General features: G+C 44.9%; 2 protein-coding genes across 6 annotated transcripts; both read right to left on the reverse strand.

The window, feature by feature from the left end:
- Positions 1-655: 655 nt before the first annotated feature.
- On the reverse strand, positions 656-10,855 carry SAAL1 (serum amyloid A like 1). 3 transcript variants are annotated; one of them, XM_069016895.1, is made up of 12 exons: positions 10,708-10,855; positions 10,401-10,490; positions 9,324-9,407; positions 7,584-7,663; positions 7,149-7,208; positions 6,772-6,887; positions 5,497-5,680; positions 5,142-5,224; positions 4,809-4,997; positions 3,829-4,025; positions 3,216-3,308; positions 656-2,623 (listed from the first exon to the last, which is right to left on the reverse strand). In XM_069016895.1, exons 1-12 carry the CDS (start codon positions 10,822-10,824, stop codon positions 2,531-2,533), a joined length of 1,386 nt encoding a protein of 461 aa, XP_068872996.1. In that variant the 5' UTR covers positions 10,825-10,855; the 3' UTR covers positions 656-2,530. The 3 variants fall into 3 exon arrangements, with proteins under 3 accessions (XP_068872996.1, XP_068872994.1, XP_068872997.1); XM_069016893.1 differs by having other exon boundaries at positions 10,377-10,490; XM_069016896.1 differs by lacking the exons at positions 10,401-10,490; positions 10,708-10,855 and adding an exon at positions 10,039-10,342.
- Positions 10,856-11,158: 303 nt separating this feature from the next.
- On the reverse strand, positions 11,159-12,788 carry LOC138110753 (serum amyloid A protein-like). Of its 3 annotated transcripts, none has more exons than XM_069015933.1 (4): positions 12,692-12,788; positions 12,251-12,382; positions 11,788-11,926; positions 11,159-11,363 (listed from the first exon to the last, which is right to left on the reverse strand). In XM_069015933.1, the coding sequence occupies exons 2-4, from the start codon at positions 12,354-12,356 to the stop codon at positions 11,222-11,224; spliced, it is 387 nt and encodes a 128-aa protein (XP_068872034.1). In that variant the 5' UTR covers positions 12,357-12,382; positions 12,692-12,788; the 3' UTR covers positions 11,159-11,221. The 3 variants fall into 3 exon arrangements, with proteins under 3 accessions (XP_068872034.1, XP_068872033.1, XP_068872035.1); XM_069015932.1 differs by having other exon boundaries at positions 12,652-12,754; XM_069015934.1 differs by having other exon boundaries at positions 12,676-12,734.
- Positions 12,789-13,773: the final 985 nt, after the last annotated feature.

Genomic DNA, 13,773 nt, shown 5'->3' on the forward strand with positions numbered 1-13,773 from the left:
CTGCTTGTAGACAGACAATCACTCCGAATCAACTGGCCTAGAGAGCTCTGGCTTGCCAGTGGGTATCAAAACAGGTCTAGGAGAGGGAATTAAAAAAAATACCAAACTCAAAACCCAGACACTTCCCAAACCCTCCCTGCCCCTCCCCCAAACCCCAAACACATGCTGCTCGGGAAGCACAGGCCGAGGGAGGTCCCTGCTGGCAGGATGATGAAACACACGTGCACCGGTTCCAAACACATCATCCCCCTGCTCCCACAAATCCTTTCTTCCCTCTCTGAACCCCACAAACACGGCACAGTTACCTTGCACTCACCCTGGCACCAGCCTCTTGCTCCCAAAGGCAGCACCGCCTCCACTGCACAAGGGCAGCTGCCTGCTGGGGCAAAGGGGGAATCCCAGTCTCCAAATCACCGTGTTTATCAAGGATAACAATTCCCAGCATACCTGAATTATCATTCTGCTGAAGCTAGGCTGACTGACCATTCCTGCAGCTCCTTCTGTTGCAGGTGAGCAGGTGGCCGGGACCCACCTGGGTTCCCACATGACATTGGTCATTTTTTCTGTCACATGACAGGCATCAGGTATCAATAACAGTTCATCAACACTGGATACTGGTGTATTGAAAAGAAGAAGGAACAAAATAAAACAGATCTTGTCTCAGCTTTTTTTCTGTATTACCTAATATGGCTACTGCAGAATTTCAACTACAACAAATTTCAGCAGACACACACCAGAAATAATGCTTCACTGTGGTGGAAGACACTTATGATACAGCTGGGGACAAACTAAGGTCAAAAAATGTTTATGAGATGAGACCCACATTAACTTCCAGACCGTAAAAACGACTGTAGAAAAAAAGCAAGAGTTAAAGTAAATATTCAGTGAAGGAAAACATATTTTACAGCACGCAGACATTATGAAGAGGTTCGATTTTCCAGTGGCTCAGAAAACAAATTTAATTGACACTAGAATGAAGGAAAGCATACAGGTTTGGGGTTTTTTTTAAAAAAAGAAGCTTTATTACAAATCTGTAGGTTTAAGAAAATATCCCAAAACTGTCAAAGTCGTATGAAAAATGCTGTCATCTGACTCACAGTCATCAGTTTTCACCAACAAACATAGCATACAAAAATGGATATAAACCACAGCAATTCTTTTTGGCGACACAAGTCAGATATTTGTAATTCCAAATTCCCTGCTGACAACTAAGATGCTGCTGGCAGGGGGATGACAAAATTGCACCGGTTTTGAAAACTGGAAGTTGGGATGGAAAGGTTATATATACATATGCACATATTGTATTTTACCACATGTCCAGGTAACTCTGGGCAAACACAACATGACCCAGCACAATGCTAAAGTCTGTAAAACCTGGAGAGCCAGGGAATGTGTGTATGTGACATTGAGTTATTCTCTGTGCTCTGGTTCCCATTTGCTTTTACATCTCAAACCGAATAATGACCAATTGTTTTCCACTCTCATTTACAGAAACAGCGAGGTTGAGGTGCTGCTGTACTGTCTCTTCAGACTCAGAACGTGTCAGCTGCACTGCATGCAGATACAGGATCTAAGAATGCAATGCACTTAAAACATCATGTAATTAAAGTGGGAGTTTTAGGAGATTGTACACTGAATTTCCTGCAGGTGACCTAACACCTTAAGCTCCCCCATGGAAAGCATGGCCTTTCTCATGCCATTCAGAAAGAATTCATGTAACAAATGAAGAAGGAAAGAACTGACATGTATCAATTTACACTCCTAAGCTGAAGCACAGACTGCTGCAAAAAACCCGAAAGGTCTGCAAGTACACCAGGGATTGAATCCAAACCTGCCCTACAACTCTTAACTGTGGGTAGTTACCTGCAATGGCTGGAAGCTGCAGCACAGACCATTGGTAACAATATTCTCAAATCCTTTGAACTGCACAGGACTGAGACAGCACAGCTCAGAGCTGCAGTGAAGATGAGGCTTCAGTAGAAGTGTGAAGATTGGAAAGGAGCAGGATGAAACATTTCTGTTACAGTACCTGCCCAAGGTATTGATACGATCTTAAAAAATCCCCAAACAACTCTGTAATTTAACTCCTTTTATCAGGTGCTTGAAGGAGATTTTCTATTGAGCAATCCTCCTTTTGCCGACAGCGACTTGAAAGAAACCAGCACCATGTTAAAAAACTACTCAGTGCATTTCATTCATTTTGCTGTTTCAACTTCAGTTGAAAAGCACAGAATTGAGAGTTATTCAAAGAAAACGACTCTGCAGGAGAGCCATTAGAAATCAACAGTCTCTCATTACCGGAGCAAACAGGATGGAAGATGCAGAAGTGATTTACAGTAATTTCCTTCCCCATGCAGACCAGACTAACCTTAGGTTAATCAGGGCTACCTGGAACATTTCTTAAAAGCCACCTGCTGGTAAAGAGGTTGCCTCATTCTCCTGCATTTACTGAAAACCTGATCTCTGAAACGCTGTAATGAAACAGTCCAAAATCTTCATTCCAAGGAAGGAAAATGCTTCATGTACATTCTTAGGTGTGAACCTTCAGGCTTGGGAAACGTTTTTCTAGATTGTCAGCAAGTGTCTGATCAGCCTCACGCAGGACTTCAAGGAAACTCTCCACCTGGAAATAAAAAACCCACACGAGAAGAAAAAAAAGCCAAAATTAACTTGCATGAAACCCTGAATTCTTACACTGGCGCAGGGGCTCTTTCTACTTCTGTGCCTTCCAAATAAGAGCAGCCAGCAGCAGCCACTGCAATGAATAATGGAAAATGCCCCACAGTAGCTACCTTCCTCCTAAACCCCACAATTCCACTTGGTCAAAATTTTGAAATGTTACCACTTTCTTCCTAAACCTTTACTTCCTTGTTTAAAGGAAACACAGAAACTTTTCTCACCCATAGAAAAGCTCCCTATGAAAAATACTTAGAATAATTCTTCTATAAAAATACACAGGACAAATTTTCAGCTAGGATAAACTTTCAGACATCCATTCATTTCAGCACAGTTTGGCCCTGCATCAGCTGATGATCTCAGCAAAGCTCTGGCTGAAGTGAGGCAGAACAGACAGAGGGGGTAAGACTGTCTGGCACTGGAATGGTGTTTTACCTGTGCCTGAGCAATTCTGTCCTGCTTGTACATTGGATTTGGAAAGGTCCTGCCACCCAAGGAGCACTTTTTCAGCTGTGTCACAGACTGTGTCACATACTCACCGATGCAAAATACAGAGGTAAGAGGTTCTGAAAAGCACAGGAACATGTCTGTTCATTCAGGTGTCCCTGGTGCAGTCCTTCTAAGGTATTCTCCTGGAAAATGAGAAATACAACCAGCATGTCAGGAACAGTTGTTGAAAGAACAAACTCAAAACTGTGCACAGCATCTACAGAATGTGCTTTGTTCTTATAAATGGGTAAAACAACCAGAACTTACAGTTCTCAGAGAAAGCCAGACACAGCTGATACAAAAAGCTGTGAAAGCTCACGTCACAAGTCTCTTAACCTGAATGCTTCCATAATTAAAAAGGTCCAGTTGAGAAGGTGACTTTATATATTGACAGTATTTCCTTTTTTTAAATAAACTGACTTTCATTTAAAAGAAAGGGCAACATACATCAACAGAATTTATCATACAGAATCTTGGCACACACCTCAGAAAACCTGTGTCCCTCTCATCTCCCACACACGTTGCTACTAACCTTCTCGTTGATTCTCTAATGAATTCCCAATAACCAACTGCACTGGCACAGGAAAATGCCAACATTAATAGCAGAGACTTTTTTCTTACCTACCCAGAAGAAATCCCTACTAGAATTTTGTTTACTCTTACCTTGGTTAGTTCCTGAAGCATATTGGAAAGTAATTCACAGCAAATATCCTTCAAAATTTTTAAATGGAAATCTTCCTCATTTACATCAGTCCTTCCACTCTCTTCTTGCTCGGACTCCTTGGAGTTATCAACAGCTCTCTTCCCACAGCCCTCCATGTATTGTAAAATACGAATCAAGCTCCCAATCAGTGGCATATCTTAATACAAAGTAACAAGAAAAGCGAACTTTAACACTGAAAATTCTTGCCCATCCTTTCAAGGCATTAGAATTTTGAAACACACCACCATACTTTACACAAAAGTTATAGGAATGTAAATTCTGACAGTGTTGCCTTTTGTACTCAAAGACAGTTTTAAAGAGGCAAGTGGAAATGTAGTAGAAAACCAAAACCATTTCTCATGCAAGCTGACCTGTATCTATAAAAAGTATATGCCAGTGGTAAGGAATATGAGAAGGAAACGGTCTTTAGTAGTACCCAGTGAGGGCAGTATGTTAAATTTGCATCCAGATAATCCTGTCTGACAAACCAAACTGCACAATGTCTTTCTGCTGCAGGTGACCCTGGCCCACATTCTCAAGACAGGCTTTTAATTCTAAAGACTTGTCCATGGATTGAAAAGTTAAGAAATGATAGATGGATTTAAGTAAGTGCAGAATCTCCCCCTACTAAAAAAAATTACTACATAAAAAGAATGTATTACTATATTTTAGCAAAAATAAATTCTGCAATTTTCACTAATTTATCCAACAGAGAAGACTGAGCAGAATCTGTAGATTCTGGTACTGTAACTCCTCAGATTTTACAGCTCATCCAGTAACTGAACTTTGGGCTAGCTGTGATTTTGAGTAACCAGGAAAGAGTCTTACTGTATGCAATGCCACTGAATTGAACCACCTTCCACACCCACATAAAGTCAATTGTGAATATTAACTTAAAAAAAAAAGAAAAAAAACCCAATAAACAAAAAGTATGACTTGCTTTTTCTCATCCTGGTGTATTCCTGCTCTGTCTGTGAGGCAAACATAGCAGACAGCACGGACAAGATAGAGGCCAGCAGAGTCTTCTGCTCCTGCACAATGATTGGTGGATCATCTGGCTGGCAAAGCTCCTGGCAAACAAGGTCATAAAGCAAACTCCAAGTCTCTTTTCCTCCGTCAGGCGCCTGCACTTGGGAAAGAAAGAAAGAGAACCCACCAACCCAACAAATTTAATCCAGGTATGTGAATTCCTTTTCTCCCCAATAAATACATGATGATCCAGAAGTTACAGCCTCTCTTGGTCCCCTCACACGTAGCAATTCCAGCATCTTACCAATAGCCTGGATACCCTCATCCACCGTGGTCAGGAGCTGCAGGATATGCATATAAACATCCAGTCCTTCTGGGTTATCTGATCTACACAGACCAAACAGCAAAAAGACAAATTGAAGTGCTGGTTACTGAGCTTATAGCCTGTGTTTTGGTCACAGAGAAGCCCATCAGCAATCATTGCCATTCTCTTTCCTAACAGACAAATTGACTCATTTCACACTGTAAGTCCAGGAAAACATATCCCAGTGATCTGTCAAACTGCGCTGTTCCCACTAAAAGCAAGATGTTTGGATACAGGCCTTACAAGGTTATAAGGAGTCTTCCCAGCCATAAAACCAAAAAGAAATCTCCCGTACCGGACTTGCTTGGCTGCTTCAAGTATACAAGGCACAATCTTAAAGTCTGGAAGTTCTTCAGGGGAATCATCTGCAGATGGTCCCACGGAGTGACAAGTGCCGTTTTTGATCCAGTTTAACATCAGCTCTTCATCCAGATCAAAGAGCTTGTCCACCACTTCACCCACTTTCACCAGCAATTCAACTGCGCAAGACAGCATGTTATTTTTGTTTCAAGAAGACTAACAAGGAAGAACAAAAAATTAGCGCACAAAATGCTAGTATATACAAGTATTCAAAGTAACTTCAGGACTGAAATATATTCATTTTCTTCATAACCTACTACAGGTTGCTATGTTTAATTCTTTTATGTGGCATAGACCACATAAATAAAAATAATAAATAGGGATTGCTGGAAAGCCCACTGACACCTTCTACCTTGTCATGCCACATGTGAAGCAGTAACTTTATTCTCCAAAGAGATTTAATTTCCTGAAAAGTCGTAACTTCTGCTTCTGAAGTAAAACTTTTCAAGATTTGTTCCTAGATATGCAGTTTTATGCTAATCTTTCACCTGCCAACCTGCATTTTACTTAGATTGTTATTTCAATAGGATGGAGCAGGATTTCTGAGAATTGTCATTAAAAAATTTTATTAAAAAATTGAAAAAGCTGTATTATTAAGATTCCTTGACAAATGACAACTGCTGTTACAACTGAGTTGGATGTTAAACATAAATGCTATTCCAAATATTTCCATTTTTAGGTGGTTGGTGTGGCTTTTGCTAAATTAGTGCTAAGAGAGATTTGTGTAGCACGTCTGCATACCCGAAGCCTGCACAGTATTCAGCTGCCAGGGTAACTGAATCGTTCCTCCAGTTCCCATTCCACAGATATGGTAGTTTTAAAAACAGAAAATCCATCTCTGATGTGAAAAAAATAAATTAAATGAGGTCTTGTTTCAAGACCTTGTTCAGAAATGACATATGTATATCCCTGAATGAGGACTATGTCCTTTATTTTATTGTGGCAAGTAACAATTTCTTCAATTAAACATATCTGAATTCTCCCTCCAGAGCTTTCTTCTTTCTCTATGAGTTTCTGGTTAGTTTTATATATATTTATAAACCTGCAAAGGCAGGGCAAATTTGTTTTGCTGTCCTTTAAACTCATGAGGCTTCCTTTATTTTAAAGAAATTATCCCAACTGAAAATACTTGTCTTTGAAATTGCAAACTTCAGTTCTTATTTTTCTTCTTCAAACACCCACTAAATCCCAGCTCGTTTTGGCAGCTTACCATTTGTAGAGCTGGACATGATAAAGCAAACACAGTCGTACACAGAAGGATTCTCTCGGATCCTCTCCACCCAGACATTGGCCACTTCAGGCTGGGAGAGGCACGTTAACAACAACCTAGGCAAGAATCCCCCATTGAACAGATTAGAAACCACTTCACTCCTTCTAGTTATGCAAGTGCACATCCAAAATAATGAGAATGATGTGACAGAAACAGGAATCTAACTCACAGCAAAGTGATTCCAGAACAATGCAGAAACAATAAAAGGAAAAGATGAGAGGATAATAAAATAGTGAGCCCACTTGTCAGTTTTCTCCCCAGGCCTCAGAGCATAGCAGAACTACACTACTGATGCATTAATTTCTGAGATGTCCTACCTGCTTGTTTCCAGAAGAGTTGGGGAGTCTGAATCACACAAACGTTGCAGTAACACTTGACTTTAACGAGAAAATGCAGGGAAAAAATGTTAATAAAATCCATCTTTATTTTTAAAAAAGGTATAAAAAGGTTCATTTCACAGCTGCAGCCATGTTCTGAGATTAAAGGCAGCTTTTCCGTAGTGTGCATGCACTTCCAGTGTCTCAAGACTGCCAAACTTAAACTAACCTGACTGGTGATTTAAAACCCCCCAAAAATAGTGGTCTATGTCCTTTCTTCCTTTCCTGAGCACTTCCCACACAAATATGGTCAGCCAAAAGTTATGAATGAAGATGAGGCTTGGCAGGCAAGCTTGGATCCCTCTCTAACAAATATTCCCTGATTGTGAGTCCAGACAAGCAGTACCTGTGCATATACAAAGCACAGACACTTACCCAAGATTCTCATCTTTGCTAATGGACATGCAGATGTCCTGGAAACAGGCCATATTCCCTAATATTCCCACACAGATTTCCTGGAAAGTCAAAACACAGTATAATGAGACAACTGCAACACAGTCCACAATTTCACTTCCAGAGCTGTAAGACAAAAATAAAAGAGGTTCAAAGATGTTTTCCAGTTTGATTTCCAAGCTTTTATGGCCCACTGATTTCATGACAAAGATACAAAATTTTCCACAGATTCTATACAGATTTTTGTGTTCTATCAGACTAGCCTAAAATATACTCAGGTACTATTCAGATATTTAAGTGTTAAGGTGTTCCATAAAAGCAAATGTATCTTGAAATCAGCCCTACTTGCATATTCTTTGTATACGCTTATGAAGCTAATCTGGCAGCCCTGTTATTAAAGCAAAAAGGAGTCCTAAACCAAAAATATCACTACCTAAGCGTGATATGACCCTCACTGAAATTCACTTGCTCACAAAAGAAAGAGATCTTAATACAAGCAAAGCCCATTTTCTGATTAAAGAGATCTAAAATAAAATCAAATTTAGAAGAACCCCAAAGCAGTGCATCCCATTATGATATTCAGGCCGAGTTAATAGTTAAAAAGGATGCACACTTGTGTAATGGGGACCTGAAACACCTGCAGGTGACTGGTGCTAAAACAAAGTGAGTCATTAGTTTGCAGCAATTTAAAGGAAAAAAAATCAACTCTCTCCACTAAGGTTGTCTTCTTAATTATTAACATGCTATTACCTCTGCTAAATTACAGCAGGCACTCCAGCAAACACTGTTTCACGAAAGTAGCTGCGACAGCCAATTTGCAGTCACTTCTAGATTCTGGTTGTACTTTCCAAATTCTGGTTGTACTTTCCAAAGGCAAAGCACTAAACTTTCAAAGCTCTTTGTGTCTCTACTCATCTCCTGGAGTAAAGCATCTGGTAACTTCTGAGGAAGAGGATTTACATCAACACTGAATACCTTTGAAAATCCTCTCTTGAATCCTACAGTGCTCTGCATAGCACAAGCTGCAAATCAATGACATCAAAACAAGCAGAAAATTTAAAAAAAAATTCTTAAGTATTGGTGTCTAATAATTCCACAGATTCTTTTTTGTAATCTTTTTGTGCTTCCTTCTCATTATCTTGTTCTGATTTGATTGGTAATAAATTAATTTCCCCAAGTGGAGTCTGTTTTGCCTGTGACAAATCACAGTCACTGGTGAGTGATCTCTGCCTGCCCTTATTTTGACCCATGAGTCTTTTGTTGTATTTTCTCTCCCCTGTCCAGTCAAGGAGAGGAGTGACAGAGCAGCTTTGGTGGGCACCTGGCCTCCATCCAGGGTCAAACCACCACACTTCTGTAGGTCTGACTGAAGAAATTCATGACCATTTCTGTTCAGTAATCAGAAAACAAGTCAAAAGGAAAAAAAAGGCTAGATTGCTGGGTTTTATAACAGGTCTTATAACTATGTTTGATAAACTCAGTCCTTCATCAGTTTATCTAGATGAGGATATGTACCAGTTTCAGCATCACCAAAATTCTTACTGATTAGACCATGTTAAAAACACAGTGAAAAAGCATTTTAAAATCTGATTTTGTGTTTTCTCCTGGTTCCCCTTACACATTACACATGCACTGGGAGAAGGGAGATAAGTGTAAATGAATGTACAGGGCTATCTATTATTGCTCTTAACACAGAACAGCTTTTTGAGAGCCCATACTTACAGTTAGGCGAGGGCATTTGGACTTGGCAAAAACTCCCATGAATATATCAGGGGCGTTGAACTCTTGAAGAAATAAGGCAACATCCTGTGGAGAAATTGAATGGAGAAGCAAGTGGATGTCTACAATTTCCAAATGCAAAATCAAAAGTGTTCTGAGTTGACAAACTTACTGCACAAAATTTGTTATTTGCCACCAGTTAATACCAATAATCCTTGTTTTTCAATGAGAAAAGGCCAGCAAGCCCCTCTGGTGATTCAGTATGCCGGTGATTTGCTGTACAATGAACCAAAAAGTCATATTTGCAAGAAAATGCAAATTGCTCCCTATCTCAACAGAAACAGACACTCAGCCAGAATTCAATAAATACCTTAAAAAAGGCATGACATCACCATGATACATAAAAAAGAAGCAAGTGAAGGTGCCATCAGAACACACAAAAGAGGAAATCTCCTCTTTATTTTACCACACTAAGCCACAAGATTAGTTCTCTATTTGGGAATGAAGGACCCATGTCCCATGCTTTTTTAAAAAATCTGAGCAACAAGGTAAGGAATAAAATAATAATACTTAAACTAATATATATGTATATCTTGATAATTTGTTCCAGCATTTGAGAATGCTGAGAGAAATACCAAGAAGCTGAGTTACATTGCCACTGCAAGTCTGCAGCTAAACTGTGAAAGGCTGTTTATCTATGAGAGAAAGCTACGCTTACCATCAGGACGTATTACAATTTCTAGAAGAAAATATGCCTGTTTAGAGACGGCCTCAATATTATCCCCACAATCCAAGCGCGGAAGACACGGGCTGTGCGCCCGAGTTGATTCCAGCGGCAGCTCCTGTCCCGTCCCCGCTGCTCCTCCAGCGCAGGCTCCGCGGTGCGCCCGCTCGGTGCCGCCCCCCCCCAGCCGTCCCGCCTCACGCTGCCCGCCACAGCCGGCCGCGAGCAGCACCGCCACTACGAGCCCGCCTGATTCCCTGCCTTCTCCCACTGCCAGCGGAACACTCGGGGCACACGGGCCCCGAGGTCCGAGTGCCGCACGAGGCTCCTACCTCGTCCATCGACATGTCCCACACCTTGCAAATGTCATTCTCCATCTCCTCGTCCAGCTCCGTCCGGGCTCCCTCGGGGCTGCCGGCGGGATCCGGCTCCGCGGGGGCGATGACCTGGGACACAGCGGGGCGGGGGGGAAAACGATCCGGCTGAACCTCCGGCACCACTCGGGAGCCGCTGGGTTCCGAGGTGTGTCCCCATTGTGTCCCCGGGTTTGTCCCCGCTGGTTCACGCTGTGTCCCCCCCCGGCCCTGGGAGCGATCGCGTCGCACCCACCCGGCGCTGACCGACACCGGACCCGCCGCCCGCTCCCTCTCGGCGGCCGCGCACCTCGATGAGGCGGGTGAGGACGCTGAACAGCCAGTGCTTGCTGTACACCGTGTTCCCCACCGCGTCCCCCTCCTCCTCCTCCGCATCGCTGCACGGCGGCGATGGGTTGCGGTCCATGGCGGCCCCACAGCCGTGCGGGGGCAGCGAGGCGGCGGCGCGGACAGAGCGGCGCCAGCGGCCCCACAGCGCCCCCTGCCCACCGGCGGCCACTGCCGCCCCCCTCGCCCGGGGCAGCGCGGGGCCGCGCTGGGATTACGCCGGGATCACACCGGGATCGTGCCGGGACCCGCCCGCCCACGGCAGCCCCTCCGCGGAGAGCGGCCCCCGCGCTCTCGGAGCACCCGAGGGTCCCAAGGCGGATCCTTTGGCAGTCCCCGTGATGTCCCGACACCGCCCCGCCGCCCCCGCCCCGCAGCCCCGGGAGGATGGATGCTCGCAGCGAAGGGAACAGTTCTCAGGAGGATTTCTTTATTGGGCTGTACAAAGAGCGGTGTGACAGGAGCAGAGTACCGCGCTAGTACTTGCGGGGCAGCCCCGCGGGCCGGTAGCGGTTCGGGTCCCCGCCGCTGCGGCCCCACGCGTTCGCCTCCTGGTCCGCCCGGGTGTCCTCGTGGCCTCGGCCGCTCACGCTGCTCTGCCAGTACTCCCGGGCGTCGCTGTGGGAAGGAGAAAAGGCCACCTGAACAGACTGCATCTAACTCAGCCTTGTGTTGGTTCCCTCACTCATGCGAAATAGCTTTTCCGCAGGGCTTCTCGAGGTGAGATGCAAGCACACACTCGGCCTTTGTCTGAAAGCCCGCGGTGGAACCCCTAATTGTTATGTCGGGAAATGAACCAGCAGTGAAGGAGAATATCAAAAATGCGGAGAAAGGAATCTGCCTGTTCGGGAGGACAAGAAAGGCTGACGCTCGTGTGGCACCATTCCTATGGAGACCGGCTGTCCACACGGGAACTACTTCCCCGCCCCTCTGCTGTCCTTCTTAGTGCAAAGCTGCATGCAAGTCGAAAAGGACCTCACCCCAGCTGGAATGCCTGGATCCCTAATAATTCACTGTTAACAAGACAAGCACACTCTGTTACCTGATCACCTTCGCTGCCCAAGCACCACCAGGTCCTCTCCGGGCAGCGTCATAATTCCCACGGGCATGGAAATACTTGTCGGCACCTTTGTAATTTGCCTCGCGCATGTCCCGGTATGCTCTGTACATATCCCGCGCCCCTGAAGAAAGCAGAGAAACAGAGACGATGTTGACTTGAAAGAGTCGCACCAGAAATAGCTCGGTACGATTTCAGCAGGAGCTGAAAGGCCCAAGGAGCAGTAACAGAGTGAGGCACTACTCCACAGCAGCCTTTGCACAGGGCTGTGCCCACAGGAAGCAGCTGTGGGGGCTGATCAAGGCCCTCATCCAGCAGCAGAAACCAGCGGGGTCTCTGACATGGAGCTGCGGATCTCCCAGCTCTGAGGGCAGCACCACTGACTGCTGGTAACCTGTGCTTGGGGGGGGGGTTCCTGAGGGAAGGGTCCCTGGTAACAGCAGCTTACCTCCCACAGCATCCCGGACAAATTGTCCAGCTCGGACCAGTGCTGGTCTGTCAGCACTTGCACACAGAACAATGGAGAGCAACGCGATGCAGACCCAGAGCCTCATGGTTCCTGGCCAAACCTGACAGGGAGCTGAGAGAGAGTGAGAGAGATGAGCAGTTCTGGAGCACATTTGAGCGCCCACCACACCCCCAGCTGCGCCCCGGCTGCTGCCCCAGTGCTGAGGGCCCGCCCAGGGCTCCCTTCTCCCCCTGCAAGGAAGTGGTGCCCTCTGTGCAACCACAAGCTCCACAACAGAAGCAGATGCACATGAGAAACCTGCATTTTAGCACTCCCTCCTGCTCCTGCCATGAGTACAAAGAAGTCCCACATGCTAAAGCATCGGTCCTGCTCCCAAATACCTCGAAACACTGCACACAGCTCACAAATTTAGAATGTTACCACTGCAGAAAGGCAAAGCCAAAGGAGATGGAGATTGTCTCGTATGCTCTCAGACTCAGATAGGGTATTTATAAGCAATTCAAACTCCTCAAAAGAGGAAATTGGAAAGGATACCCACAGCTGGGAAATCCCCACCAGCACTCCCAACACAGAAGTCATTACTGGAAACCTGTCCTTGTCCTTACTGAAAGTTCATAGCTCCTGTTACACAATATTTTTATGTGATGCTTCTTCAGGTGTCCTTGGGACTATTTGCTCCTTGTAACAACCAGATTGGGAAATTGCCTTGAAGGCTGAAGAGTTCCATGTGCTTGAAGTGTTACTACTGTCTCAAGGGTGACACTTTTGTTTGGATCTTGGGCTGAACAGAGCTCGGGGGGGAAGGTGCCTGGCTGTCTGCACATTGAAACACAAGGTCAGGTCTGTGTCTTTGCACAAGGAACGTGTGAGCTGCGTTACCAGAAGGGCTGCAGGAACTGCTAAGTGAAATTCCCATGCAAGCTGGGATTGCCAGATGCATCCTAGATTTAATGGAATGGAAACTGTGAAGTGCTGTTCTTAACTCCATTGCAAAGCAAACCGCATACACCTACATCCCTGCTGATAATGCTCTAAGACAGCACAGACACACACCATAAAGAGGGTCTGAATGGTTCATTTTGTCTTGGCTTTGCTCTCACAGACCCCACTCGAGGGACTCCAGCCACCCTGCTGCAACAGTGGCTCCATGGGGCTCAGGTGGACAGTTTTGGACAGCAGTAAACATTTGACCTAAGGGGAAATTCAGATCCATACAGCCACAATTCTGCTACATTTTAAATCAACTGTCTGGCCCTATTGGCATGGTTCACTGTTTAAGCACCCACTGTGCTCTCCCTGCTTAGAGCCTGCTCGCTTTCCTTGGTTAACAACTCGACACAAGCCTTTCCCCTGCAGAAAGCTCCAGGGGTTGAGTGCAGTTGCACTGGAGAGTGAGTGTGCAGAAGGTGTCCCCATTTTGTGGTCTTGTACATGATTTCAGAAGTCTGAGAGCACTTTACATTCCCCTCAGAAGAGTTCGGGGTAGCTGCCCCAGTCACAAC

This window comes from Aphelocoma coerulescens, chromosome 5 (assembly GCF_041296385.1).
Source record: "Aphelocoma coerulescens isolate FSJ_1873_10779 chromosome 5, UR_Acoe_1.0, whole genome shotgun sequence".
Classification (NCBI taxonomy): Eukaryota; Metazoa; Chordata; class Aves; order Passeriformes; family Corvidae; genus Aphelocoma; species Aphelocoma coerulescens.

Bases quoted from the DNA above. Each gene is read 5' to 3' on its own strand.
- SAAL1 (XM_069016893.1), bottom strand. From the start codon at position 10,824: ATGGACCGCAACCCATCGCCGCCGTGCAGCGATGCGGAGGAGGAGGAG. The intron at 7,664-9,323 runs GTAAGTATGGGC...TTGACTTTCCAG, and splicing joins CCAAATGCCCTCGCCTAACT to GAAATCTGTGTGGGAATATT. The intron at 4,998-5,141 runs GTAAGATGCTGG...TTCTTTCCCAAG, and splicing joins TGAGGGTATCCAGGCTATTG to TGCAGGCGCCTGACGGAGGA.
- LOC138110753 (XM_069015933.1), bottom strand. From the start codon at position 12,356: ATGAGGCTCTGGGTCTGCATCGCGTTGCTCTCCATTGTTCTGTGTGCA. The intron at 11,927-12,250 runs GTAAGCTGCTGT...TGCTTTCTTCAG, and splicing joins TGTCCGGGATGCTGTGGGAG to GGGCGCGGGATATGTACAGA. The intron at 11,364-11,787 runs GTAACAGAGTGT...TCCTTCCCACAG, and splicing joins TGGGCAGCGAAGGTGATCAG to CGACGCCCGGGAGTACTGGC.